This window comes from Grammomys surdaster, unplaced genomic scaffold, assembly GCF_004785775.1.
Source record: "Grammomys surdaster isolate TR1022 unplaced genomic scaffold, NIH_TR_1.0 63, whole genome shotgun sequence".
In the NCBI taxonomy this organism is placed as follows: Eukaryota; Metazoa; Chordata; class Mammalia; order Rodentia; family Muridae; genus Grammomys; species Grammomys surdaster.
The window spans coordinates 16,235,229-16,262,774 of NW_021604565.1; the positions used below are offsets into that span (position 1 = coordinate 16,235,229).

Here is a 27,546-nt window from a genome sequence, read left to right on the forward strand (position 1 = left end):
TTCTTTCTTTCTTTCTTTCTTTCTTTCTTTCTTTCTTTCTTTCTTTCGGTCAAAAAAGCAATTAGTACTTTTTATTTGAGATAAGATTATTCTTAAAATATATTCTTAAAATAATTCTTCACAGTCACTCCCTTAGCTACTTTCATGAAGTAAACATTGCAATTTATGTATTTTCTTTTTACAGTTAACTTTCTGCAGCTTAAGTGAAGAGGTTTATTTGAGCTGATACTTTGATTAAGTTACAGCATGACATGTCATAGTTTAGCAGGGAGTTTAAACTTTATTTGACTTTTTCCCTGAGAAATTTTAAATTGATAAAATATAGAGTAAAAACCTTGTATGTAAGTTCGCTTTTTTTTTTCTTATTAAAATAGTGATAAAAACAAGAGAAGAACAAAAACAGTGAAGAAGACTTTGGAACCCAAATGGAACCAGACTTTCATTTATTCTCCTGTCCACCGAAGAGAATTCCGGGAACGAATGCTCGAAATTACCCTTTGGGATCAAGCTAGAGTTCGAGAAGAAGAGAGTGAATTCTTAGGAGAGGTACCTGGAAGTAGTTCAAGTTGAAGCTTCTCAGACCTTTCTGTTGTTTAAATGACTGTTATCAGTAGAGTCAAAATTTTAAGTGTCTCTTAATTTAGCAGAACAGATTCACTGCTTTAAGATAAAACTGAGCAATACTAAAGAACACAATGTTTTTAAAGATTCTTAGCACAGCTGGGTGTATCAGTAGTAATCTATGCCTATGATCGTAGCTCCTAGGGAACCTGATCATTTGATTTAAGAATTCAAGTACAGTGAGGGTAACATGAGGCTCAGTCTCAAAACCAGAAGCTAATGCCCAAACAAACAAACCACCATAATAATAAAGAGCTGGGGAGAACCTTAGTATGTGATGGTAAAAGTTAGATTTGCACTTGATAGATACACCGTTGCCTTGTGCAGTGTTTTCAGCTTTTGTTATTTTATTCCTTGATTATTTTGTAAGCCATGTACTGTATTGGGCATTTTTGCTATGGGTTTGCCTCAAGAGTTTGGACCTCACTGTGGATTAGATATTGCTGTGGTGAGGAGAATGTAGGAATATATAATGTAGCAGGAGGATATAATTGCTGTGCTGGACTGCAGTGCCCCAAAGAAGTAGTCACAAGACTAGAATTTTACATGTCAAAGAGACAGATTTCTGCAGAGAGAATAACAAGGCATGAGGCTGATGAGTCTGGGTCAGCTCCCTCACACTGGAGGGACGAAAGGAAGCTTCAGAGTGAAAAGGCAGTGGAGCAGGATTTAATACCGTGAATAATGGGAGCCAGTGAAAGGTTTAAGCAAAGTTTGTCTAAATGTGAATTGAGAAAAATATTTCCAGTTGTAATGCAGAGAACTGAAGAGGGATGAGAGAGGAAGACACTTTCTAGCTGTTTATGTGTGATACGGAGAAGTCAGTTGCGTCAGTCGTTTTTTTTAGTCTACCTTTTTTTTCCTGATTAAATGAAAGAAGAATAGCCTGGATAAAATAAAAAGAAAGAAATATGAACTGAATGAGGTCAGTTATAGAGTTACAAGCCTATTAATCATTTGGATAGAAGGATCATGCAGTTCTTGGAAACAATAACTCTAGCCAGTAGCCTGTCTACATTTCTGGTACTTTGACTTTCTAGCCCTGTGTCCAGCAGGGTGATCTGTCCTGCATCAGTTTCCCTCTCAAGCCAAGTGTAAATAATGATAATATCCAGCACAAGTTTAGTAGAAGGTTTAAATAAGTATAATATCTGTTAACATGGCATCGCAGTGCCTCTAATATTGAAAATATACAGGGACCATTTAGACTTAGTAAGACAACAGCATTTGCCTATTTACTTGTAGCTCAATAGCACAGTAACTTATCAGTTTATCTTTACATGGTAGATCCGCATAATATGTACAAGCTCTGTCATACTTGCATAATCACCTCAAGGAAAACAGAAAATCATTTCTACAAACTGATTTCTCTTATAATTAAAAAACCATATTATACCATCCATAGGATGATATGGTACACATTCAAGCACCAGTTCTTGCCTTTCTCTGTTTGTTTCTAAATGACATTTGACAGCTGTACAGTATTAGTTACTGATGTGATGTTCTGGTTTTGAACTATCAGTGGTATGGTTCAGTGCACATAAAGTTTTAAGGAAGAAAACTTACTTCATTTTAATCTCTGTTAGTAGCAGCTTATCTGACCTTAAGTCATTTTTACTTATTTTTAGCTTTAGAATCCTTTTCTATATGACAAATATAGTCATTTTTATTCATAATACAAATAAATAATGTGGCATGGCTGGTTGTTAATAATTAAGTTTTCTTCTCATATATCAGTTATTATGAAATTACTATTATACTAGGAACTATAAATTAAAATGCCTTTTTGAGTTTGAAAATAAAAGAAAAAATCAGTTATCATGCTCATCTTAAAAATAAAAATCGCTATTCCTTTTGCATAAAATATTGTAAATTTAATATTGTCTTGGTTGGATGGTCAAGGTCTATATAATTAATGTAGCTAAGTATTTAAAGTATAAAGTGATGAAAACACTAGAAAAATTCTCATTTAGTTACTGTCAAAACGTTGCTGACAATTTGGCAACATTAATTATCTATTGCTTTGTTGTAACAGAATTACTGTGATAATATTATAAAAGTTATAAGGCTATTGAAGAGATCTCAGTTTTATGGTGTAACAGGCCTTTGTGCCCTTTGGTTTGTAGATTCTAATTGAATTGGAAACAGCTCTGTTAGATGACGAGCCGCACTGGTACAAACTTCAGACCCATGATGTCTCCTCACTGCCGCTCCCTCACCCTTCCCCTTATATGCCACGGAGACAGCTCCATGGAGAGAGCCCAACACGCAGGTTGCAAAGTAAGTTGTGCAAGCTTTATCATAGTTTCATTGAATGTTTCTAATTGTGATTGTACATCTGACAGAGTGAAAACAGCATCATAATTGCTAATGAGCATTTGTTAGTGTTCTCATGGCTACTGTTGTGGATTTTAATAATTTAAAACAGTAACATCAGGTTTTAAGCATTCATATGCACAGTATTAAAATCATTCCAGTTGCATGTTATATGATATAACATCAAATAGACACAATATTTTGGAGGCATTAGTATTTAGAGTCTAAAATATCGGAATGAGATAGCTAATATAACAAAGCTTGGTCCTTTAGCTGTAGACACCTAAAAGTACAGAGCTGCGTCAAGCATACTACCTCATCATATGGTGGTAGAGAGTCTTACGTTTAGTGGCTGGGGGGCTGGCTGCGAGTAAAGTGCTCTGCAACCATTAGAACTGACTTGAAATTCCATGCAACTATATGAGCAGTTGGCACACAGATTTCCAGCTCTGTGAAAACCAGCACAAGCCGATCCCTGAGATTCACCCCAGCCCTTCTGGTGAGCACAGACTCAGTGAGAAACCTTATCTCAGAAGTGTGTAGATAGACAGTGGTATCCAGTTAACTTCTGACCTCTACACATGCACACATTGCCTATGTACCCATGCATGTATGTGCATAAAAACAACACTTATATCACACACACACACACGCACGCACGCACGCACGCACGCACATACTGAATTGATCGACTTCAAATACAAACCAGTATGAATGTTCTTGTTTTAAGTACTAGCAACTGTATCAGGCCACTCTATATTAGCTTTGTACAATTTAACAGTGCTCTTGAAGATTGAAAAATGCTACATCTGGCTTCTCCTTCACCCCTTTAGTTGTGTTTTTCTGACAAATAAGTGGTAGAGACCTGAGAGGAAGGCTTGCTGCTTTCACTGTCCTGCGAGAGACATGTTCTTTTCCTGTGGTCCCAGGGTTCTGCTTTACTAACATTTCTGTTAGGTGTTAGCTGACTGGCATCGGTGAGATTTCATAAATGTGCAGTTATAAGCACAAACCGCGTTGCTATTCTTGGTTGTGAGAAGCATACCTGATGGTCGCAACTGCTTTCCGAAAGAGCACCTCTCTTCTGCTGAGTTGGCTTGACTTAGAAATCCACAAGTGCTGGATACATATACAATGAAGATCAGTCCTCTGAGAGTCACAGAAAAGCCCAGGGGACCATCTTCATTCTTTTAAAAAATAATTCTTTTTAATAAGTAGAATTTTATTTCCACTAAACACGATATCTTAATTTAAAATAATTTTTACAGTTCCTTTTTAACCTCCTGAGACCATAGACACTCATGTATTCCTATTTGTAAGTGCTCTTACAACCTACTTTGTTAGAATAATTACGCTATCACAATGAAATTGTCTATTCTTCTGGCCACTATAATCTATTTAGTTCATTCTTCTTAAGTTGTAGAGAACAGTGGGTTACTACATGAACAATTTTAGTGTGGCTCACTGTGTATTAATTCATATAAATTAAGTGGACAGACTGCTGATGCCGGCCAGCATGCCCTTTTTTATAGCTGCAGTCTCTACTCTACTTGCTTCGGTTGTTATTTTCAGTTATGAATATGTTTGAGGATTCTCAGGACTCAATCTCTTCAATTCCTCCATGTTTACTCCCAGGCCAAGCTTTGTCGTCCTTTTCTTTAAAGGCCTTTCTGACAGAACTCAGGTAGTTTGTGTATTTATACTTGAATTTCTTATAGATTTTAGTTAATATATTCCATCTGCTTTTTGTTTTTAGTTTGTCATATTTTCCTATTTGACTTTCTTTGAAATCTCCTTCCCTTTAAACATATGAACATTAAGTACATGTCGAGCTTGTGTGGTTTGATGCTGTGACTGACCCAAGACACACTAGGTAGAGGTATAACCCTTTCACCAACTTGAACAGAATTACAATCTGTTTAAAAAATTATATGTGATGCTGAGATCTTTAAAAGTCCTCTTAATAGAGGTTTCAGGAAAGCAAAGAAAGGGTGGCATTCAAAAATACCCCTTAGATTTTTATCCACATTGATCTCTACTGAAGTGTCCCAAGTTACAGTGGTTATCTGAAGCCAGGTCTGAGCATGGCAATTTCTCCTAATACTGGTTGCCCTGGGGCTTCATTCCTATGTGGTGGCTGCAGGTTGGAGTTACTTTACTGTGACATTAAAATATTAATGTACTCTAGAACTTTCCAGAGACTAAGACTTTGTTATTCACAAAGCATCTTTAATCATGGTCTTTACTGATGATAGTGGACGCTGAAACCTCAATGTCCTCCAAAGCAACCTCTTTCTCCAGGCTGCTCTCCCATGTAACCTCACCCTTCCTTAGAGTGGTCATTATCATTATCATGATAACATGTTAATATAACTAGAGTTAGGAAATGTCACTTTGTTTTTAATCCTGAAGCACATACCCTTAATTTAGAAAAAAAAAAACTACTGTAGTTTTAGAATCTTTTTAAAATATTGTGGGAAAAATACATGGATAGAAAAACCAAGTATCATAACAGTATCATAATTAATCTCCTTCTGTCTCTGTCTCTCTCTCTCTCTGTCTCTATCTCGCTCTCTGTCTCTCTCTTTCTCTGCATGAGTGTGTGTGTAAAACCTACTGTAGAATGGAGTGGTATATATAAGTCATATGAGCTTTGAAGAGTACCTTAGAGATAGTGAAGGTAGGAACTATGGAAAATGTTTTAGTTAGCCCCCCCAAAAAACACTATGGTTTGACTAAATAGAGAAGAGAAAAGTAGATAATCAGTATGTGAGAATACATAACACAATATGAGGATCGTTAGATATACAAATTATATAGATGACTATTACATTTATTTTAAACGATATTATTAGGATGTAAGTTTGAAATCTAATAATATAAGTGACTGTCCTGGTGAAGCTTGATATTCACAATTTGTGCTTATTTCATTGTTGTTAGTTGTTTTAATCCTAACCTAACCTATTGCATTCAATTCTTTCTTAGTTAATGAAAGTATGACCTTCTAAATGTTACAATATTTACTCTTAGTCTACTAGTTTTTGTTTCTTGGTCTGTAGTTACACGTTTATTCTCTTGAGAAATGGTTTCTTGTACTTCTTATACTGTTCCCACTGTGGCCAGAAACAAAGTTCTGTTTTGTTCCTACATTATGTAATTGATCTGCTATGTAGGCTTCCAACAGAACAGATCAGTCTTGTGAAACGTTGACAAGTGTACTGTTTCCACATTTGGAAACTTTAGGTTAGAATTATCATTACACTTTTGAAACTTTAATTCAGTATTAGAAAAATCATCCTCCTTAATAACTTGTTACTAAGTAAATTACATTCCCTCCAGTAGACATAGCAATTGTATCACAAAAAGAAGCAGCAAAATGTATCTCTTTACTTTTTGATGATTTTCATACATTTTTAAATGGTATTAAAATATTGAAATAACTGTATCCTTCAAATTTTGAATGGTTGCTTTTCTTAACCATTTTCTTAAAAGGAAATCAACTTTAAATTGTCCATCTTTGAAATTCAGAATTCCAAAATGAGTGATACTTTTCAATGGTTCATCTAATTTCAGATCCTTAGCTGTTTAATGTTCTCTGTCTAGTAATTATCACTTGAATTTCAGATTATATAATATGTCTATGTTCCTGACAGAAGTGCTATGGTACAAGCTATAAATAGATTGTTATTTTGTATATCTTCCTTAGTTTCTGCTTTTAGCTTATAATTCTTTCAATTAGTCAGATTTTCTATTAACTTAATTTTAATTTGTATTCATATATAATTCATTTCTATCTTATTCTGAATTAGTATGGCATTTTTACTTTTTAACACATTGAACTTTATTATCTGTAGTATAGAGGTAAGATTTCCACAGTCCTTCTGCCAATAACAATTTTCAGTTGCATTTTTGACATTACTTCCACATTGTTTTCCAGATAAAACCCTATGTTCATATAATTCAGGTAAACATAGCATGTGTGCTATTGAATGCATGTATTCATATGTGCAGTGTGGTTTGCTTTGTTGGTTTGTGCTTTGTTAGGCTATTGTGTATATGATAATCCCTAAGTAACTTGACAAGAGAGAGTGTTAGAGTGTTTCCTTTAGTGCCTATGCGTTTCTTTTTTTTTTTTTTTTTTTTTTTGGTTTTTTCGAGACAGGGTTTCTCTGTATAGTCCTGGCTGTCCTGGAACTCACTCTGTAGACCAGGCTGGCCTCGAACTCAGAAATCCACCTGCCTCTGCCTCCCAAGTGCTGGGATTAAAGGTGTGCACCACCACCACCCAGCGCATTTCTTATTTTAATATTAAAGCTTGTTTTTTAAAAACAGATTTATATTTCAATGTGTTTAAATGATCTTTAGTATAGTATTATTTCATCAATAAATTATATTTAATATATACAGTTTTATATGGCTTTATAAAATAAATAGATTTATTTTTAAATTTTGATTTATTTTTATTTTGAGTTTGTAGGTGTGTGTATGCCATGTGGTGTATATGAAAGTCACAGTATTACTTGAGAGAGTCAGAACCCACCTTCATCCGTGGTTCAGTAACAGAACAGCTTGTCCAGCTTGGTGACAAAGGGTCCTTTCCCATTGGGTTATCTTGATGACTCAAATTGGAAATAATTTTTAATGTTTCTACTTATGGGTAGCTAATGCATTCTTTAATTAAATTCACTGAAGCTGCCTTTGCTCATCAGCTGTGGTAGACTGTCCTAGAACCCCAGCATTTGGGACACAGAAGCGGTCCTTGGTTGTTCTTGGTTATGTGCAGATGGTGAGACTATTCTAAGCAGTAGCCATACCTGTTTCCAAAACCAAACAAACCAACTTGCTATAGAGTTTATTTTTTAAAAGCATTTTAAAATAAAATAAATAAAATATATAAAATAGAAGAATAGATAAATAAAATAAAATTTTCAAATGAAGGTAGAAACTAGCTCTGCTTTTCTGAATACATTTCCATTTTTCTTCATTACAAATGTAAAATTTAGCTATATTTAAAACCCTATCTCTTAATTCTTTCTTAGTCTTCTAACAATGTTATTGCCTTATGTGTGGCCTGTAGTTTCAAAGAAAGTCTCTTTTTTTCCCATCTTCCTCTAACTTGTTTTTTTTTTATAATTTATTTTTTCTCAAATCGTTATTCATTCACACAGGGGTTATAAACACAGAAAGGCAGGATGTGGGGAAGGGAATGACACTGGAGTGTGGGTGTTCAGGGGAACTACAGATATCTTCCGAACCGGGTATCGGCTGGGTGAAGGTTCAGGGGACAAGTCACTATGACTCTGCCTATGACTCCCTTGTCCTTATCTAAGTTGGTATTGTCTGCCAAGGCTACCTATTTACAAGGTCTATGACTACTCAGGCTTGTAAATTTCCACAAAAGCTGCCTGTTAATGTGTCAGTTCTTTTTTTATTTGTGTGTTTCTATTTGATTGATTAATTAATTAATTAATTAATTTCTATTCACTTCAAATCCCAATATCAGCCTCCTTCTCCTTCCAGTCCTCCCTCGCAGCTCCTCCACCCACTTTCCCTTCCTTTTCTACTCTGAGAAGAGGGAGCTCCCCTGGATATTTCTCCCACCCAACCCCAGCATATCAGTCACTGCATGACTCAGTGCATCCTCTCTCAGGATAAGGCAGCCCAGTTAGAGGAATGGAACCCACAGACAGGCGACAAATTGAGCGACAGCCCCCATTCAGGTTGTTGGGGGATGTCCATGATGTCAAAGCTGTACATCTGCTATATATGTGAACTGGGCCTAGGTCCAGTCCATGCTCACTATTTGGTTGGTGGTTCGATCTGTGGGAGCCTCCAAGGTCCCAGGTTAGTCAACTCTGTTGGTCTTCCTGTGGAGTCCCTATCCTCTTCGGGTCCCTGATAAGTCTTTATTTAGCTCTCTCTGTACTCTATTTTTTAAAATTGGGTTGAGTTGTTAGTATCTAACCACTTGAGGTTTTTTATATATACATATGTATGTATACATATATATGTATATATACATACATATGTATGTATATGTATATATATGTGTGGTGTGTGGTGTGTGTGTGTGTGTGTGATATTATTCCTCTGTCAAATGCAGGATTGGGGAAGATCTTTTCCCAATGTATAGGCTGCCATTTTGTCCTGTTGATGGTGTCCTTTGACTAAACAGAAGCTTTTCAGTCTCATGTGGTTCTACTTATTAATTGTTGACCTTAATGCCTGAGCTGTTTGGTATTCTGTTCAGGAAGTTGTCTCTTGTACCAATGAGTTCACTTCTATTCTATTTGATTTTGTGTATCTGGCTTTATGTTGAAGTCTTTGATCCACTAAGAATTGAGTTTTGGGCAGGGTGACAAATATAATCTATTTTCATTCTTTTATATGCAGACATCCAGTTAGTTCAACAGCATTTGTTGAAAATGCTTTTTTTATTCCATTGTGTGATTTTGGGTTCATTGTCAAAAATCAAGTGTTCGTAGGTATATGGGTTTATTTTTGTGTTGCAATTCTACTGATCAATGTTCAACATGTCTGTTTCAGTACCAATACCTTGTGGTTTTTATCACTATTGCCCTGTAGTACAGCCTGAGGTCACGGATGGTCATTCCTCTCAAAATTCTTTTATTGTTCAGTATTTTTTCTATCCTAGGTTTTTGGGTTATTTTGTTTTTGTTTTGATTTTTTTTCCATATGAAGTTGATAATTGTTCTTTGATCTCCTTTTGTTGTCTTATTGCTCTGGCTAGATCTTCAAGTACTATAATGAAGAGATAGGGAGAGAATGGTCAGTCTTGTCCCTGATTTTAGTAGAATTGCTTATGTTTCTGTCTATTTAATTTTATGTTGGCTACTTGGTTACTGGCTTGATTATATATATAATTTAGGTATGTGCCTTGTGTCCCTGATTTCTCCAAGACTTTTAACATGAAGGGCTGTTGGATGTTATCAAAGGGTATTTTAGCATCTAATGAGATAATCATATTTTTTTCTCTGTTTGTTTATATACTGTTTACATTGATGGATTTTCATATATTGTACCACCCCTGCATCCTTAGATTGAAGCCTGCTTGATTATGGTAGATGATGTCTTTGATGATGTTTTTGGATTAGGTTTGCAAATATTTAATTGAGTATTTTTGCATCAATGAATATAAGGGAAATTGGTCTGAATTTCTTTTTTTTTCTTTTTTCTTTTCTTTTTGTTTTTAATGTTTTGTGTGGTTTAGGTATCAGAGTGACTGTGGCCTCATAGAATGAGTTTTATAATGTTTTTTCTGTTTCTATTTTGTTAAATAATTTGAGGAGTATTGGTATTAGCTCTTTGAAAATCTGGTAAAATTCTGTGCTTAACCATCTAGGCTTGTTTGTTTTGTTTCAGTTTGGTTTGGTTTGGTTTTTGGGTTTCTTTTTGTTTTTTGTTTTTTTTGGTGTGTGTGGTTGGCAATCCTTTAATGACAGTTTCTGTTTACTTAGAGGTTATGGACTATTTAGATAGTTTATCTGATTTTGATTTAACTTTGGTAAGTGATATCTGTCTAGAAAGTCATCTATTTCATTTAGATTTTTAAAAATTTTATGTAATGTAAGCTTTTGAAGTAAGAGCTAATGATTCTTTGAATTTCCTCAATATCTATGGTTATGTCTTTTTTCATTTCTGAGCATGTTAATTTGGGCTGGCAGTTCCTATTGTCACCAGGCTCCTGGGATTACAGGTAGAGCTAGTTGTCTCTGTAGAAACAGTCTTCCAGGAATACAGGTATATCTGCTGGACTGTGATGGGTTCATGCTGCTGGTTGTTGAGTGGCAGTGGGGTGATGCAGGCCTCTAGTGTAGAGCTGGTGATCCCTCATGGTTGTAGGCCTCTGTTTATCCTGTCAGTAGCTGACCTCTAGCAATGGAGGCCTCTTGCTGGAGATGGAAACCCTAGGAAAGAGAGCAGTAACTACAGACAGAAGAATCACCAACAGAATACAAGAGCTGCAAGAGAGAGTTTCTTAGTTGTGGCCCTGGAAACGGAGTGCAGAAGGGGCGGGTGGAGCTCCCACTACTGGGTTTGCCCAGAGGAACCTTGAAGCAGGGGATTAGTGGTAGGGGTCTCACCTGGTGGATGGATGCTAATGGCTGTGAGTGTCTGGGGTTTTGGTTAGTGGTATGGAACCAAAAGATGGAAGACAAAGGGGTCAAGGAAGACCTCATGGCTGCTGGGCTTGCTGGGGACCCAGCAGGCAGGAGCCTGCCAAGTCTTTTTGTAATTCACTGCTGTTATTTTTTGGGGGGGGAGGGTGGTTGAATTATACCTCAAAAAACATATACATTAAAATCCTAACTTCTAGGTACTTTAGAATATGAGCTTATTTGTAAATTGGGTTTTTGGATATAATCAAGTTAAATTAAAGTTGTTTACATTATCTGTAATCTAGTATGACTGGGATGTGATAAAAGAAAGAGATTTGATTCGAAAATCATAGCTAAATAGCAGTAAGAAAGTGAGTACAGACATTCAGGTGACCAGGTCACTAGATGCATCTGTGAGTGAGGAACACCAAGGATTTCTGGAAACACTAGCAGCCAGAGTCAAGCACCTGGGCCTGCCAGACCTTTGAAGTAGGGCTGCTGGCCTCCAGAACTCTGAGGCAGTAAATTTCTATCACATCAAGCTGCCAATTTTTTTTGTCTGTTATAGCAACTTTAAGAAACTGATGCAGAAGTATTTTGTATTCAGGAATGATCATGTATGTACTAAGTATTTAATCTTTGGTTATTGCTATAAATGGTATCAATTGTAAAATTAATTTCCTAATTACTCATATTTTTCCTGTAAAAAATATAATTCACTTTTATATTATTTTATCCTGAAAATCTTCTAGTTGCCATATTTTTAATCTTTTTTAGGATTTTTTTCAAAAAAGATGTATTTTTACTTCTATTGTTCAACTAAGTATGGGGTCAGGTGCCACAGGGGACTAGAAGAGGGTTTTGGCCCAGACAAAGTTATTAAATTAACAGGCTGGCAAGCCAAGGACAGGTAAGATTCTGCACAGAGCCTTACCAACCTAAGAAAGAAGTACACTGCTTTTGATAATGCATATTCCCTGATGGATAAGGAAGGCATTCTTCTTAGAATGACCTAAGACAGGCTCAGTCTTGTTAATGAATTAAAAAGGGGGAGAGGTGGAAAGCCTTTGGGGCTGTTCAGCAAGAATCTGACATGGGCCAAGGAGAAAGAAATGGGCCACTTGGCAGGAATATGACGTTGGCCAAGGACAAGGAAGTAGAATTTGACATTAGGCTAGAACAAAGAAGTAATTTCAGGTAGGAATCTAAATCTTAGGCTAGAACAAAGAAGTAATTTCAGGCAGGAACCTAAATATTAGGCTAGCACAAGGAAGTAGGCTTCAGACATGAAAATGACCTTGCACTAGGATAGGAAAGTAGGCTTAGATACTTTGGTCATTCTGTTAAGCCCTTAGAAACTGTGATCATGGCAGTGTTCACGTAATTGGGTCTAATGCCTTGCTTTTTTTTCTTTGACTATTTGTGTTTATTGTCTTGCTTGTTTCTTGACTATTGTATTGCTAGTTCCTCAACCTAGAGCTGATCTTAATACATGCATGTATTCAAAATGGTATAAAAACATAAAGGAGGAGTGGGGATGGGATAGGTGGTTCTAGCAAGGGGAGTTGGGGAAAGGGGACGACATCTGTATTATAAATAAATAAAATATCCAATAAAAATGAGTAACAAAAAAAGAAGAGGGTTTTGGGTTCTCTGGAATGAGAATTTATTTCTAGGTGATTGTGAGCTGCCTTCAGTGTGTGCTGAACATGGAACTTAGGTCCTCTGCAAGAGCAGGATACACTCTTAACATTTGAACCATCCTTTATTTCCAGGAAGTTCTAATTCATAATTTCTATTACATTACTTCTTGCTTGCAACCTATACTCTACTCATTTCTCTTCTTATTTTACTGCCTGATTTGAACATTCAGTGCAGTGATGAATAGAAAGCTCATCTTTAGAATGAGTGTACTTGTTCTCAGTGTCAGAGGGAAAGCATTCAATGTTTCATAATTATGTATGTTTAGTCATAGAGATTACAGATAACTTTTATTGTTGGAGGAAATTGCTTTTCATGAGTCTGCTAAGGTATTTATCATAACCGTGGGCTAAACTTTCAAAAGGTTTTTCTTTATCTATTGAAATAATTTTCAACTTGCATGAATTAAGTTACCCTTGATAAACATAAAATTATGCTGGAGCAAAAAATTAACACGTATTTCTCTATTGAAGGAGGCTCCAGGACAATACTTTTTCAGTAATAAGCCATGTTAAAAAATTAGATAAAATACAGAAGAATCAATGACTAAATTTCAAATAAACACTCAGTCAAATAAGGTACTTATACGTCAAGATGGATTTAGATTTCCCATGAGTATAGAAAAAGTATATACAGGTCATTTTACATTTTTTAGATGTGTCTATTTCATGTGTATGAGTTGTTTATTTGCATGCATGCTTGCATGTAAATGTACCATGTCCATGTGATGATCCACACGGTTCAGAAGATGGCTTCAGATCCCCTATAGACTGGTGTTATGAGCTGTCATGTGAGTGCTGGAGACCAAACATCAGGCCCTCTGCAAAATCAAATTCTTTAACTGATGAGGCACCTCTTCAGCTACTATAAAAAAGTATTTGATTATGTATTTACCTACATGTTTATTTATTTTTATCTAGTAACATTGAAACAGTTATTTATAGAAATGCTCAATTTTTTAAGATCCTGATTTTTGTTGAAAATATTTTTTTTTCATACAAAATATTCAGATCAAAATTTCCCCTCCTTTAACTTCTTCTCACCTACCTGGGTCCATTTTGTCTTTTCCTCTCTTGTTAAAAAACAAACAGGCAAACAAACCAGGAAAAAAACAACAATGAGAAAACACAAAACACACACACACACACACACACACACACACACATACACACAATTAAATCACAACATTGGAGATGATAACATTCAAGCCAAAGGCCAGTAAGAGAAAAGTGACCTAATATAGCTATGGCTCATTTTGTGTTAACCATCTGCTGCTTGGCCTGGGGCCTACCCTCACGTGTGGTTAATATACCCAGTCAGACTCAATTGAATAAAAAACCAATATTATAATTTATTTTTAAACTAATTTCACACATTCATTAGAGTCTTCATTGTTATATACCAGGCCAGTAGTGAAACAAAAGAGTGGGTGAATTATATCTGTACATTTGAAATTCTAAAAATGAAAACATCATCTTTGAAAATGTGATCTCTCACTTGTTGATGGTGCAATGGATTTTGTCGCAGAGGGCAAAATAGTCTTAGACGAGGCACCTCGCACCTCTCTGTCACTGTAGTTATGTACGTATGTAAACTGTAGAGAGGTACTGAGAAAGGCGTTCTCACATAAAAACACATGAGAGCAGAAAATTATCATGTATTCATTTAGAATAAGTCAAAAAGTGATTAGGAAAATAAATTCATAATAGAGTAATGTGAAATTGGAAAACTAAAGCGGTAAATATAGAAATTATTAGTGTTACTGAGTTTATCATTCATCATTTTGAAATTAGCAAAATAAACCTTTATTACTTCATTTCTGGAATAAAACTGGAGTAAGATGCAAAGAGGTAGGCACATTCCTAGTTACATATGCATGTAGATAACAGGATTCGTAGATGCAGGGATATGTAGATAAATACACAAATTGACTGAGGACATGCATAGCAAAATGAGATTATAAACATTAGAGCAAAAATTTGAAAAATTAAACAAAATGAACAATTTTCTTAAAATAGTATTTGTTAAACTTTGAATCAGTTTTCTCCTACATCTACTTAAAGGTACAATCAGTAACTGCAACTATTCTCACAAATGATGTAGTAAATTTTGCCAGTGCTCAAAGAACAGACTTTTATGGTCCTGAGCAAATTGTCTCAGAAAATAACATGTGATAAATATTTCTATTTTTAAAGAAATATATATGCACTTGATCCAAGGACTGAAGGTAAGAACAAGAAGTAAGAATCACCTGCTAATAAAGAATGCAGATATGCTTGATGAAACATCATTAAATTCCACAAAGTAACACTAATTTATAATATATATAGAATCAAGTTATTAAATTACAAAAACTATGCTTAACACAATCCAGAAAATATATTAATTCAAAGCTAATCTCTACTCTTTTTAGACTGGTAATAAATGGACAATTATCAACTTCCAGAAATAGAGCCTAAGTGCATACCATTTAGAATTGGGAAATAATACAAAAATTATGTATATATTATATATGTTATATATATAATTTTAAGAAATTGAAATATATATATGTATATATTTCATTTTATTGTTCATTACAGATTACTAATTATTGCACATATGGAGTATCTTGTGTACATGTGTGTATGTGCACCATGTGCAAACCTGTTGCCTAATTGGACTAGAAGAGGGTGTCAAATTCCTTGGAGCTGGGAGTATAGATACTTAAGAAACTCTACATGAATGGGTGCTGGTTGTCATGTGGATGTTAGAACTGAACCTGGGCCCTTTGCTAGAGCACTACATACTTTTATCTACCTAACCATCTTCTCAGTCCCCCCAAACTACTATTTACCTAAATATTTAAAGTCAGTATTTAGGGTTTGGGAAGTTAGTTTAGTGGGTAATGAAAGTGCTCACTGCTTAAGCATAATGACCTGTTCCCCCCTTTTTTCTTTCCTTTTTAAAAATTTATCTTCATCTTCATCATCATCATCACCACCATCATCATCATCTATACATATACTTTATGCAACAGTCCATTACTTATAGAATCAAGGGCAGGAACTCAAACAGGGAAAGATGATGGAGGAAGGAAATCGCATACAGTATTGTCCACAACACAAACTTTTGGTGGCATTTTCCTAGTAGGGTTCTAAAATGACTATAGCTTGTGTCAAATTGACTTAGAATTAGCCAGCAGATTTGTGGAGATTTATACCAAGGCTCAGAATCTTTCTTCAAAGGGGATTAGCAGCACAGAGTTGTTGGCTGCCTTCTTTTGCAGTGCTGACTATCTCAGGAGTTTCAGGTGCAATTTCAGATCAAAGCAATGATTTCCATTTCCTTTTTCTTTCTGTTTGCCTTAGGATCCTTCTCATTGCTCAGGTCTGTAGTCTGAAAACCCACTGCTTTCCACAGGGAATGGGCAGGATATTCAGGAGCTTACTAAATCCTTGGGAATACAGTATAGCCCCAGAGGAGTTAATGTGAAAATTATCATACTCTTGGTGGGTGGAAATGCTTTTACTACTATTATATCGTATTCTAGAAATGGTTTTTCTAAAGCAAACCTGGAAAAATGAACAGGGAGCAGAGAGATCATTAGAATATGTTGTCAGTGGGTTTCGCTGAATGCTTGACCTGAGTTACTGGGGTTTTGGAAATACTCATAGAGCTCTTCTGTGTTATGGTTCTCTTATAAATCCTGTTTTAAATGTATTTTTATTTTTTTAAAGTTCTTTGAGATTATAATATAATTGCATTGTTTCTCTCTTCCCTTTCTCCAAACTCTCCCATGCTTTACTGTTTTTGAAATTCATAGCCTCCTGTTTTAAAATTGTTGTGTGTGTGTGTTTATGTGTGTGTGTGTGTGTGTTCGTGTGTGTTCCTAAGTGCATAAATAAAACCTGTTCAGTCTCTCTGTTACCTGATACTTGTATGTAGGTGATCTCGCGGCTGACAGCTTGCTATTAGATGACTAATTGGTGTGCTCTTTCTTCCCTGGGAAAGACTAGTTCTCCTACTCTCAGCATTCTTTAGTTGCTCCTCTTTCTTTGTCTAGTTTTGAGGCCTCATGCTTCTGTGTTAGCATGCCTATTGGTGTCATCCTTGAGCAAGTCATGATTCTGCATCCTTGTTTGAAGATTCAAGGGTGTGGCTTCTTACATTTCTAGGAGACAATCTCACGGCATACCTCCTGTCTTGGCTCTTATAATCTTCCCACCTTCTCTTCTGTAATAATGACTGACCCTTAGATTCAGGAAGTATGTTGTAGATACATCCTTTGGGACTGGACTCCACAGCTCCACTCTTGATTGTTGTGGTTTTCTCTACTAGTCTTTGTAGATTGTAAAGAGCAATTTCCTTGATGAGAGGTGAAGGTTAGATGTATCTGCAGATGTAAGGACAAATATTTCCAATGTAGTGAAAGATTCTGCTGGTTTAGTTAAGTGGCTGCTGTAGGTTCTCTCCCATGATCCTTGACTTTACCCACCCTAAGTTCTTGATTAGCTTTCCAGTTCCAGGCCAGAATTCTCTTTTTTTGCAGTGGGTCTTCAGTCCAATTAGAGAGCTGTTGGTTACATACAGATGTGTGTGCCACTGCTTGTCCCTTAGGATTATCACGCCCTGCTGGTCGTTGCTGTAGTTTATGGGTATCTTGGCTATTTAGGACTCTTGGTTGCTTTCTTTCTTTGTACATTTGTGTGGCACCTTTTGGTACTATGAAAGCTATTCCTCAGGGAGGAGGCTTTCAGGGACAAGTTCAGGATCACCTGTAACCCTAGTGTTGAAGAAGGTGGTCAGCCTGTCTAACCACTTGATGAACTCCAACTTTAGGGCAAGATCATGAAAATTTATGTGGAGAACAATAAAGAAACCTGAATGTCATGTTCATAACTACAAATACATTGTAATCTCAATTTCTCCTAAGTCAATATATTGATTCAATACAATTGAATTAGAAATCCCAATAGAATGCTTTTGTAACATATGTTTTATGTGGTTCTAAAATTTATATGCAAACGCAAATGTACATGAGATAAATTTTACTAATACTATGGAGTGATTTCTTTATTAACGTATGATATGATGTTTAGTCATAGAGTAAATTATTGATTTATGAATAGTTTGTGCAAGGGAAAATATAGAATACCAAATATGTCCTCTTAGGTAGGATGGATTCATTTATGACACAGCTTCTATCACAGATAATTGAGAAATAAAAAATAGTAAATCAGTAATGCTGAGAAATGTGCTATCCATAGGAAAAAAAATAAGTTTTCTCTATCTTATATGCAAACTAAGGTCAAAATAGATGGGGGTTTAATTATGAAAAGCAACAGTTTCAGAGTTTTCAGGGAACAATTCCAAAAACCTGTTTTTATAGTTAGAAAATGTTTATTTTTTCTTTTTTTTCTATTTTTTATTAATCATATTATTCATTTACATTTCAAATCCCCCTTCCCAGTTACTCCTCCACAAACCTCCCATCCCATCCCCCCTCTCCCCTCTCCCCTTTGTCTCTACATGGGTGCTCTTCCACTCACTCACCCACTCCCCCCTCACTGCTCCAGCATCCTCCTACGCTGGGGCATCAAGCCTCCACAGGACCAAGGGCCTCCCCTCCCACTGATGCCAGATAAGGCCATCCCCTGCTGCATATGTAGCTGGAGCCATGGGTCCCTCCATATATACTCTTGGTTGGTGGTTTAGTCCCTGGGAGCTCTGGGTGGTCCTGTTAGCTGATATTGTTCTTCTTGTGGGGTTGCAATTCTCTTCAGCTCCATCATTCCTTCCCCTAGCTCTTCTACTGGAGTCCCTTTCAGGCTTAGCTCGATGGTTGGCTGTGAGTATCTGCATCCGTCTTGGTCAGGTGCTGGTAGAACCTCTTAGAGAACAGCCATACCAGGCTCCTGTCAGCAAGCACTTCTTGGCATCAGCATTAGTGTGGGGGTTTGTTGTCTACAAATGGGATGGATCCTTAGGTGGAACAGTCTCTGGACAGCCTTTCCTTCAGTCTCTGTTCAATGTTTTGTCCCTGTCTTTCCTTTGGACAGGAGCATTTCTGGGCTTAAAAATTTTGAGATGTGTGGGTGCCCCTATCCCTCGACTGGGGACCATCCCTATCTACTGGGGGTGGTATCTACAGGTTCTGTCTCTCCTCTGTTGTATAGTTCAGCTAAAGCCATTTCTGTTGGGTCCTGGGAGCCTCTTGCATCCCTGGCCTCTGGAACTTTCTAGTGGCTACCTCCAGCTCCCCAGCCGCCACTACTACATTTCTATTCAATTTCCTGACCTTCTGTACTTCTCTCCTGTTCCTTCCAATACCTGATTCTGCACCCCTTTTTCACTCCCCCTCCTCTCTTCCTCATAGGTCCTCCCACCCTCTATCTCCTGTGATAGAAAATGAGTTTGAGGCTCTTTCCCACTTTCTCTTCTATTAGATTCAGTGTTTAGTTTGAGATCCTTGATCCACCTGGATTTGAGTTTTGTGCAGTGTGACAAATATGGATCTATTTTAATTTTTCTACATACCGACTGCCAGCTAGAACAGCACATTTATTGAAGATTCTTTCTTTTTTTCCACTGTATATTTTTTGTTTCTTTGTCCAAGATCAAGTATCCATAAGAGACATTGAAAATATTAATTTTAATACAAACAATACACCAATTAAATCTAAATCTTGACTTCACCAGTTTGTCAAAAATCAAAATCCAAGTATAGTGCACATAATTACAGCACATTTTACCTCTTTAAGGTTCATATGGAAACATAAAAGAAACTAGTATTTCTACTTAATTTGAGAACCTGACTTTCAATCCCAGACTTAGTTTATGCATCTTTGATCCAGGTGCACGCATGCGTTCATAGACACACACACACACACACACACACACACACACACACACACACACACACGCCATAGTACAGCTTACAAAGATTGATGTGACTTTATATTTTTCTGCTGTCATTCTTGTTCTAACGCCTGGATGATAGTACAACCTTAAAACTTGTAATATATACCTGTCACAGCAATTATTAACCTCATAGTTGGTTATGTACAACAATAAATATGTTATAAATTGGGAGACAGTTTGCTTCTTAAGTTTCTCCATTAGTGCCACATCTATATTTTCATTTATTTGGTAAAATCCATTTAAAATGTATGTTCTACACTTATACACCCCATTCTAACCAGTGTGCTGGAAGTTTGTCAGGTAATTCTCATAATAGTTTCTATCCTTTCTATTGAAGCTTTCTGATATGAGTTGTGGAAAGATTTTGTAACAGTAAATTATTAATACAGATACTACTTTTTATCCTAGCTAGTTTTCAAATATTGACACAGAGAGACCCAGTTTTATTTAATCAAGCTTTACCACACAATACCTGGGCAGTCATTGATCTATTTTAATCTTGGAAGCTAATCTGGCTACCTCCCTGCCAAAATCCCTGAGATGCTTTCATTTTAGTATAGGTCTAGCTCTCTGGGCTTTAGATGTGTTCTGCCTTGATGTTTCTCTCCCTTCCTTGTAGCTGAATCCTCTCTTTCTCTCCCTACTTCCCTGGCCAGTGGGAGTCCTGCCCTGTTCTCTCTATTGCTTAGCTATTGGTTTTTTCAGTTTTTATTGACAAGGGAGAGAATAAATGATGATCATTGTTTACACAGATTTCAGACAGGAGATTCTTACCATAAGCAGTATAATGCCATTTCCAAATTGCAAGAAAATATGAGGGCAGAAAACTCATTTGAGTAACATAGGGATAAACTTTACGTAGTGCACAATAACAAGGTGTGATCTCCCTCTCCTTTACAAGGAGAGAGGACTGCAGTAGTTAGCATCATCAGCTTCCCCTCAGGGAAAGGAGCATGAGCTAAAACAGATAGGCAAGCAACTTGGGGGAAATATTGAAAATTTCTGACAGAAGTGTGAAGATATTTGCATGCACTCCTAAAACATCCTGATAAATCCCTGCTGTAGAAGCTGTACACATTAGGTACTATCTAATTTATTTTAGAACTATATAGGAAAACATGTATTTTCTGAAACTAGTACTCAGTGAAAGGCATATAGTGTCTGATGAAAGACAAAATAAGTCGGTCTGAGAGATTGCAACACTGTTATTACCATCCTTAAATGTCTTCTGATACCAAGACAGAGTAAGAACTTCAATAAAAGATTCTGTTGCATAGCACGTGTCTAGCCCAAGACACATTTTGTGAAAAATAAACATTAAAAATTAAGTGCTTATTTCTGTGCGTGGTATATTTCATCGTTAAGTATAAAGCTACGATCATTTTTCGACATGGAAATTCTGTTTTGTTGAACTTAATGGTAGTTTTTCTATATTGAAATTAACATTAAAATTTCTAGGAATAGGTGTGGGCAGAGGCAGGCAAATCTCTGTGAGTTCAAGGCCAACTGATGTACAGAGCAAGTTCCAGGCCAGCCAGGGCTACACAGAGAAACCTTGTCTTGATATTTAAAAAAAAAAAAAAAAAGGTCTCGTTTACATTTACATTTCTGAAATTCTTTATGATCATGTATATCAAAACTAGACTTCAAATTTCTCAGTCGTCCATATTAGTAAGTGACCTGTTAATGATTTGTAAAGCGGCATATCTCTGTGTTTTTGAAGTTTGTCAGGGTTGAAATGCCTTTGTATAAAGCATCTGGTATAGCCGGCTATTTTTCTATAGAATTGAATTACATGTTTTATGCTCATATAGTTTCAGATTTTAGCTTATTTAAGAATTTTGTCTTACATGTTTCCTGTATAATGGTGTAAATTTTAACCACTTTGTGATCTATATGCTAACCTCATGAAACGTCTGTGTAAATTGATGTTGGTGAGCATGGGATGATGCTCCTATCCTTTCTCTATCCTCAAGTGTTATACTGTTCTCAACCTACCTTCCTTCCTTCCTTCCTTCCTTCCTTCCTTCCTTCCTTCCTTCCTTTCTTTCTTTTGGGACAAGTGAAAAGTTTATTTTCTGTGTCACATGTTTTAGGGTCGAAGAGAATAAGTGACAGCGAGGTGTCCGACTATGACTGTGAGGACGGCGTGGGAGTAGTATCAGGTGAGGATCAATCACTTCCTAGCAGCACAAGGTAGCCTAACTCATCAGTGTTCATCATCAAAAGAAACAAACACAAGAACACAAGTTTGCCTCTTATCTCCAAAAAAATAACCTGAAGAAAATCTTGACAACCTAAGTTCTTAAAGAGTTTAGGAAATCCTGTGCAAGGTGTTAGAGTAAATGTTCTTTAAAGAAGCCAGTCCTGAGTAAGAAATAGTTATAATTTCTCTATTTAAAACAACTAAATAGTAATGCATTTATGATAAATTGGAGAGTTGTATAATTGAAACTTCATATGTAGTATATCCCTAATATTATATAATAATTTATTCTATTCTTCTTTATGTAACCTAATAATTCACATAATTACAGTTAACTTTGTTCAACACAAAAATGCAGGTTTTTATCTATAAAATCTGTTCAAGTTACATCAGAGATTGATGACTTTTTGATCATTTTTCTTAGAGTAATATTAGCATTCCATAGTCAATAAGCTACTTTTAAAAACTTAGTTGCTATGTTTTGACTTATTTCTTATCAAAAATGAACAATATAATTGTTAATAATTTTGCAATGTTTTTACATTTTTTATGTAAAGGTGTATAGATTCAACTTCAGTTATTTCTCCTGTGGATTTTCTTCAATATCGTTACTGTTTTTTTCATGTTCATATGCTATTTCTCCTGTCGCTAATTTTATTTCTCACTTTTAGGTATCTGTGCACATTGGTATTTTTCACCTAACAGTTCCTTTGAGATGATGGAATCCATTCATCCCAATGTCGTTTTTTGGCATATCGCCTGCCTTCCTTCCTTCCTTCCTTCCTTCCTTCCTTCCTTCCTTCCTTCCTTTAGATAAAAAAATAATTATTCATTTAATTGACTTCAACATTAGGACTGACATGTTAATATAAAGCTGATGCATATTTATAAGGTTATTCATGGTGTTGCAATGCATATATACATTTTTTATGTATAGATTGATAAACATCCATCTCCTCAAATATTTATTACTACATGGTGAAGATATTATTTACATATATTTTTTTTCACTGTCTTTTTATTTCTATTACTGTGATTAAAAAAAAAATCCTGACCAAAGAATCAACTTATGGAACCTGGTTTGTTTTAGTTCCTGTCTCCAGTTTACAGTATATCATTGCCAGCGGGAACCGGAAGCAACTAGTCACCTCCAGGCTGAAGAAGAGAGAGGAAATGTATGGATTACCCTCGCATCCTTTCTTTATTCTTTGGCAGTTCTCTGTACAGGAAAATGTGTCTCCTACAGTCAGAGTGCTGTTTCATCTCATTTTACATAATCAAGAAAATTTTTCCCAGACATGGCCACAGGCACGCTCAATAGAAAAGAGATTTTATTGTTAGTGCCTTTCTGATATTCTGTTGTGTAAGATTGACAATTAGAGCTAACCGTCATGTATGCACCTTTCTTGGCAGATATCTTAAGACCCTGACATCTCTAACGCCTTTGAGTCTCCACTGTTATCCAGACTTCACCTTCAGAGCTTTACTCATTGACCTCCCAAGCATCCTTGCAGGGATTCTGACCCTGTCATACATTGCCTGGTCAGCAGCAACTGAACCCACAGTGAAAACCCGAGAGTCCCTCAGTGTTCCTCTTTCTTGTTCCCATGTGGCTAGTGCTGTATGTTTAGCTGATACCATGGAATGAATCCTTGCTACCTTGGATCACATTAGGAACCTGCTTTCTAGGATTAAGAAATCCTTTAAGCTTTTTCGTTTTAAAAAGTGGAGGTTTAACTGGCATCTTGCCCTATGAGCATCTTTCCTAACTTTTTCTTTTTAAGCCTGACCCCAGCCAGTTCTGAGGCTGAAGTGGATTTATTTTTTTTTTCCAGTCTGCTTTTATACCACTTTAAGTACATGCAAAATGATAAGATCATTTCTGGGTCAAGAAACAAGCAAGGAAATAAACAAAATCCCATAAACAACTTTCTAGGGGCTAGTCAGGATGACCAAGACAAAAGGACTGCCACACGTGCCTCAGCTGAGCTTGCTCTGAGTTTTGCATTAACTCAAATGTAAATGTTCTTAATCTGAGCCTATTTCTTTTGTTCTGGCTAGATGTCAAATTCTTACCAAGTTTCTAGAAGCAGCCCCCAAAAGCTCTCCACATCTCCCTTTTTTTTTTTTATTTCAAGAACAAGACTGCACCTGTCTTAGGTTGTTCTGACAAGAATGCCTTCCTTACCCATCATGGAATATGCATTATCCAAAGCAATGTTATTATGTCTTAGGTTGGTAAGGCTATGTGCAGAATTTTCCCGTCCTTGGCTGCCAGCCTGTTTCTGTCTGGAGATCCATTTTTAGTTTCTGGAGATCCATTTTTAGTTTCAAACCATGTATTTTGGCCCCCAACATATTAAGGCAAGTTTTATTACAATAGGCAGGAATAAAAGTATTCTCAGGACAAGAAGGGCTAGCATGATCAAGCTATATATGCCATTCTTGAAGCTTGATCAAGATGAAAATATTTACCTCAGGCTATGAATAATTTTATCAGCAATATCTGTAGCATCAAAGCTCAGCAGGGTAGCATTCTTTAAATTCATAATCTCAGTATGCAAGGTTAGAATATCCAGAGAGGTGTTAGAATTATGCCAAATATCCAGCAAGTGTCTTTGAACTTTTTCCCAATTATAATGACTATCATTGTAAAATTTTAGAAACGACAAAAATCCATTGGTATTTAGTGTGACACTCGAGATGGCTTCTTTCTCTTAAACTTTGAACCTCCTCTCCAATAATTTGAATAGTATCATAAAAAGCAACAAATGCCTAAAATACTCAGAACATTAGTAACATTTTTTGCTAAATGGTTAACAAAAGTAGCTGTTTTAACTGCTTGTGTCAAAGCAATAGCAGAAGCAGTGGTGCTAGCTATTAATGTAATTAAAGCTGCTATACCAGCAATAATCAAGCCCACTATCCTCTTGCTTCTGCTCAAAGCCTGACTCACTTCTTCCAGTATTTGCATGCCCTTTTTAGAATACCAGGGCCGTGTCATACTCACATGACCCAGTCAGATCTGAGGCTGAGGCCCTTTCCTAACTTTTTAATGCAGAGCAGGAGCTATGTCTTTAACGGCACAAATCTTAACAGTTATAGCCTCTTTTACAAGCACACTGCTTATAAAGGAACACTAAGTTTTCTAGTGGTCCCCCTCCCCAACTTTACATCTTAAATTTTCTTTCTGCTCTCTTTTCATTGTAGCCCTGCCTACAGCCCCACAGTAATAGTAATCAATGGCAACCATTACACAGACACCATGTTATGCTATCTTAAAATTATCTTCACTAAAGAAATTAGACCATCACTTTTTAATTTAGCCTTGGGAATGTTCTCAGGACATATATAGGGTACAGCTAGTTCTTTGTCAAGTATCACAGGAATTGCCTCTAGGTCAGATGCTAGCAGGCTTGTTATCACCACCTGAAGCTTGATGATCTAGGACTCAGCTGTCGAAGTTACTTCTTGGTTTCTACCAGAATGCTTAGTTAAATGCTGCTTACAGCATTTGATTCATTTTCTAGTCCAAGGCTCCAGAGTCTCCCACCATCCTCATGCCACGTCTCTAACATCTTCGATTCACTTTCTTTTGTGATAAAGCTCAGGAGTTGTATCTCAATTGGATGAAAGAACGGTCTTCAGTCTATTCTATTAGTTTTCTTTGGTCTTTGGTAAAGATCAGTTGAATATTTTTATGTTGGTTTACTTCATAGCTATTTCTCGGTTCCACTGTGTGCTTTATTCTCTGGGCAATAATATAATGTTCTGATTGTTACAAATTATAGCATGTATTGAATTTTCCTACAGTCAGTCTTCCAACTCTGATAATCAGTACTCTGTAGCAGTCTCTGCTTTTTGCATCACTATAAAAGCTTTAAAACCAACTTGTCAATACCTACAAACTGTTAAGACTTCTAATAATTGCATTGAATGTACAGATGCAGTTGGTAAAACCTGATGTCTTCCTAATATTGACTTTTCCTGTTTTGTACATGTAGAATATCTCTTTCTTTATTTAATTTTGTTGATTTTTACATACATACATACATACACACACGTGTGTGTGTGTGTGTGTGTGTAACTTCTTTGTATCCACTTTCAAATAATACTTCACTGATGATGTAACTTACAATACAAAATTCTTAAACTTTTCTCTTTATATGATTGTTATCATTTTGAACGTGCCATTACTAGGTACTACCAGTATCAGTTGCTTAGAATTCCCAGACATTCTTCTCCAAGGCAGATGGTACTTAGATAAATAGATACTCTCTCTAGATAAGCACCTCGAATTTTTCTGTTCATAGCCCCAAGCTAGGCATTGTCTTTAAAATATTAAAAGGTGTGTCCGCATTGCTGAAAGTCATAGCAGCTCACGGCAGTGTCAGAGGTTGGAGCCTGGCAGCAGATAGCATTCGTAATTTAGCTTCTTCCCTTTCAGTAATTCCTCTTTATTTCCTTGCATACGTCTTCAGATATTTCTGTCTATCTTAATCTTTTACTCTGTTCCAGGGCATACAGACTCCAGAACAGTATCTTTCTAAGAAGAAATTACATAGAAATGAAATGGTTTTTCTCAGTTATGTCTGTTCATAATCATTTAAGATGGATGTATACTAGGAATGAGCCTAGGGTCTTATTCATACAAAGAACATGTGCTACTTCTGAGCTACCTTCAGAACATCTAGGTGATGTGGAAAGTACACATTGTTGCAATGCCTCTTAGAAAGTGCCCATCAGTTATCTTAGTTGAGCAAATGACTGATTACCAGCAGCTGCAGAGAACGTGATGACAGTGACTTTGCTAGCAGCAATGTCACTTCTCCTGTTCAGCCTTCCTCATGTTTCTCCGTTACTTATGTACTTTACATATATACAGTGGCTGGCAAGGAACTCTGCTCCTTTCCTTTCCCATGGTTTCTCCACATAGAACTGCTGCTTTTCTGACGTGTAGAGTTTCCTTTTTGTTTTGCTCTGTCCAAATGCCTGTTCTTTTTTGGATATTCACTTGTGTAAGGATGTCAAGTCGCTGGATCTTGTTTTCAGACTACTGTGGTGTCCAGGCTTAAAATGACATAGAATGCATAAAAATGACACGGAGTGTTGTTTAGTGTTTATCTTATTTAAAGTATAAGTGCACACTATGAAGCATCTTACAAACTTGGCAACTGTGAATATTAACAGCAGTTAAGAAACATTTAGTGTCTAGAAATGAAATATTTTTAGAACAATCTTGGTTCTGTTTTTAAAGAGAGATTAAATTTTTCCAGTATCCAGTACAGTGAACATAATAACTACCCAAATACTAAATCTTCTACCATTTCCATGTTTTGTGTTTGTAATTTTTGAAACATACTATACTGGTTTTGTTATAATTTACATTTATTAAAAGTATTCCAGCCTCAGCAATACTTTGTTTTCACTGTAATACAAAAAACTTAGTGTATAGATAATTATCATTATTTTATTTTTTACTCTTAGATTATCGACACAATGGCCGAGATCTTCAAAGCTCCACATTATCCGTGCCAGAACAAGTCATGTCATCAAACCATTGCTCACCATCAGGGTCTCCTCATCGAGTAGATGTTATAGGAAGGACTAGGTCATGGTCGCCTAGTGTCCCTCCTCCTCAAAGGTAAGGGAGTATGTCAGTTTTGCTTGGAGCATGGT

At 36.2% G+C, this 27,546-nt stretch overlaps 1 protein-coding gene across 1 annotated transcript in view; it reads left to right on the forward strand.

Annotated features, from left to right (window-relative positions):
* The window catches only part of Rims2 (regulating synaptic membrane exocytosis 2), a 463,872-nt gene that overhangs the window by 267,065 nt on the left and 169,261 nt on the right, over positions 1-27,546 (forward strand). Inside the window, exons 14-17 of the mRNA XM_028767117.1 lie at positions 375-546; positions 2,748-2,901; positions 21,758-21,826; positions 27,355-27,511. Of these exons, the coding sequence (XP_028622950.1) occupies positions 375-546; positions 2,748-2,901; positions 21,758-21,826; positions 27,355-27,511 (552 nt within the window). The remainder of the gene's footprint in view (positions 1-374; positions 547-2,747; positions 2,902-21,757; positions 21,827-27,354; positions 27,512-27,546) is intronic.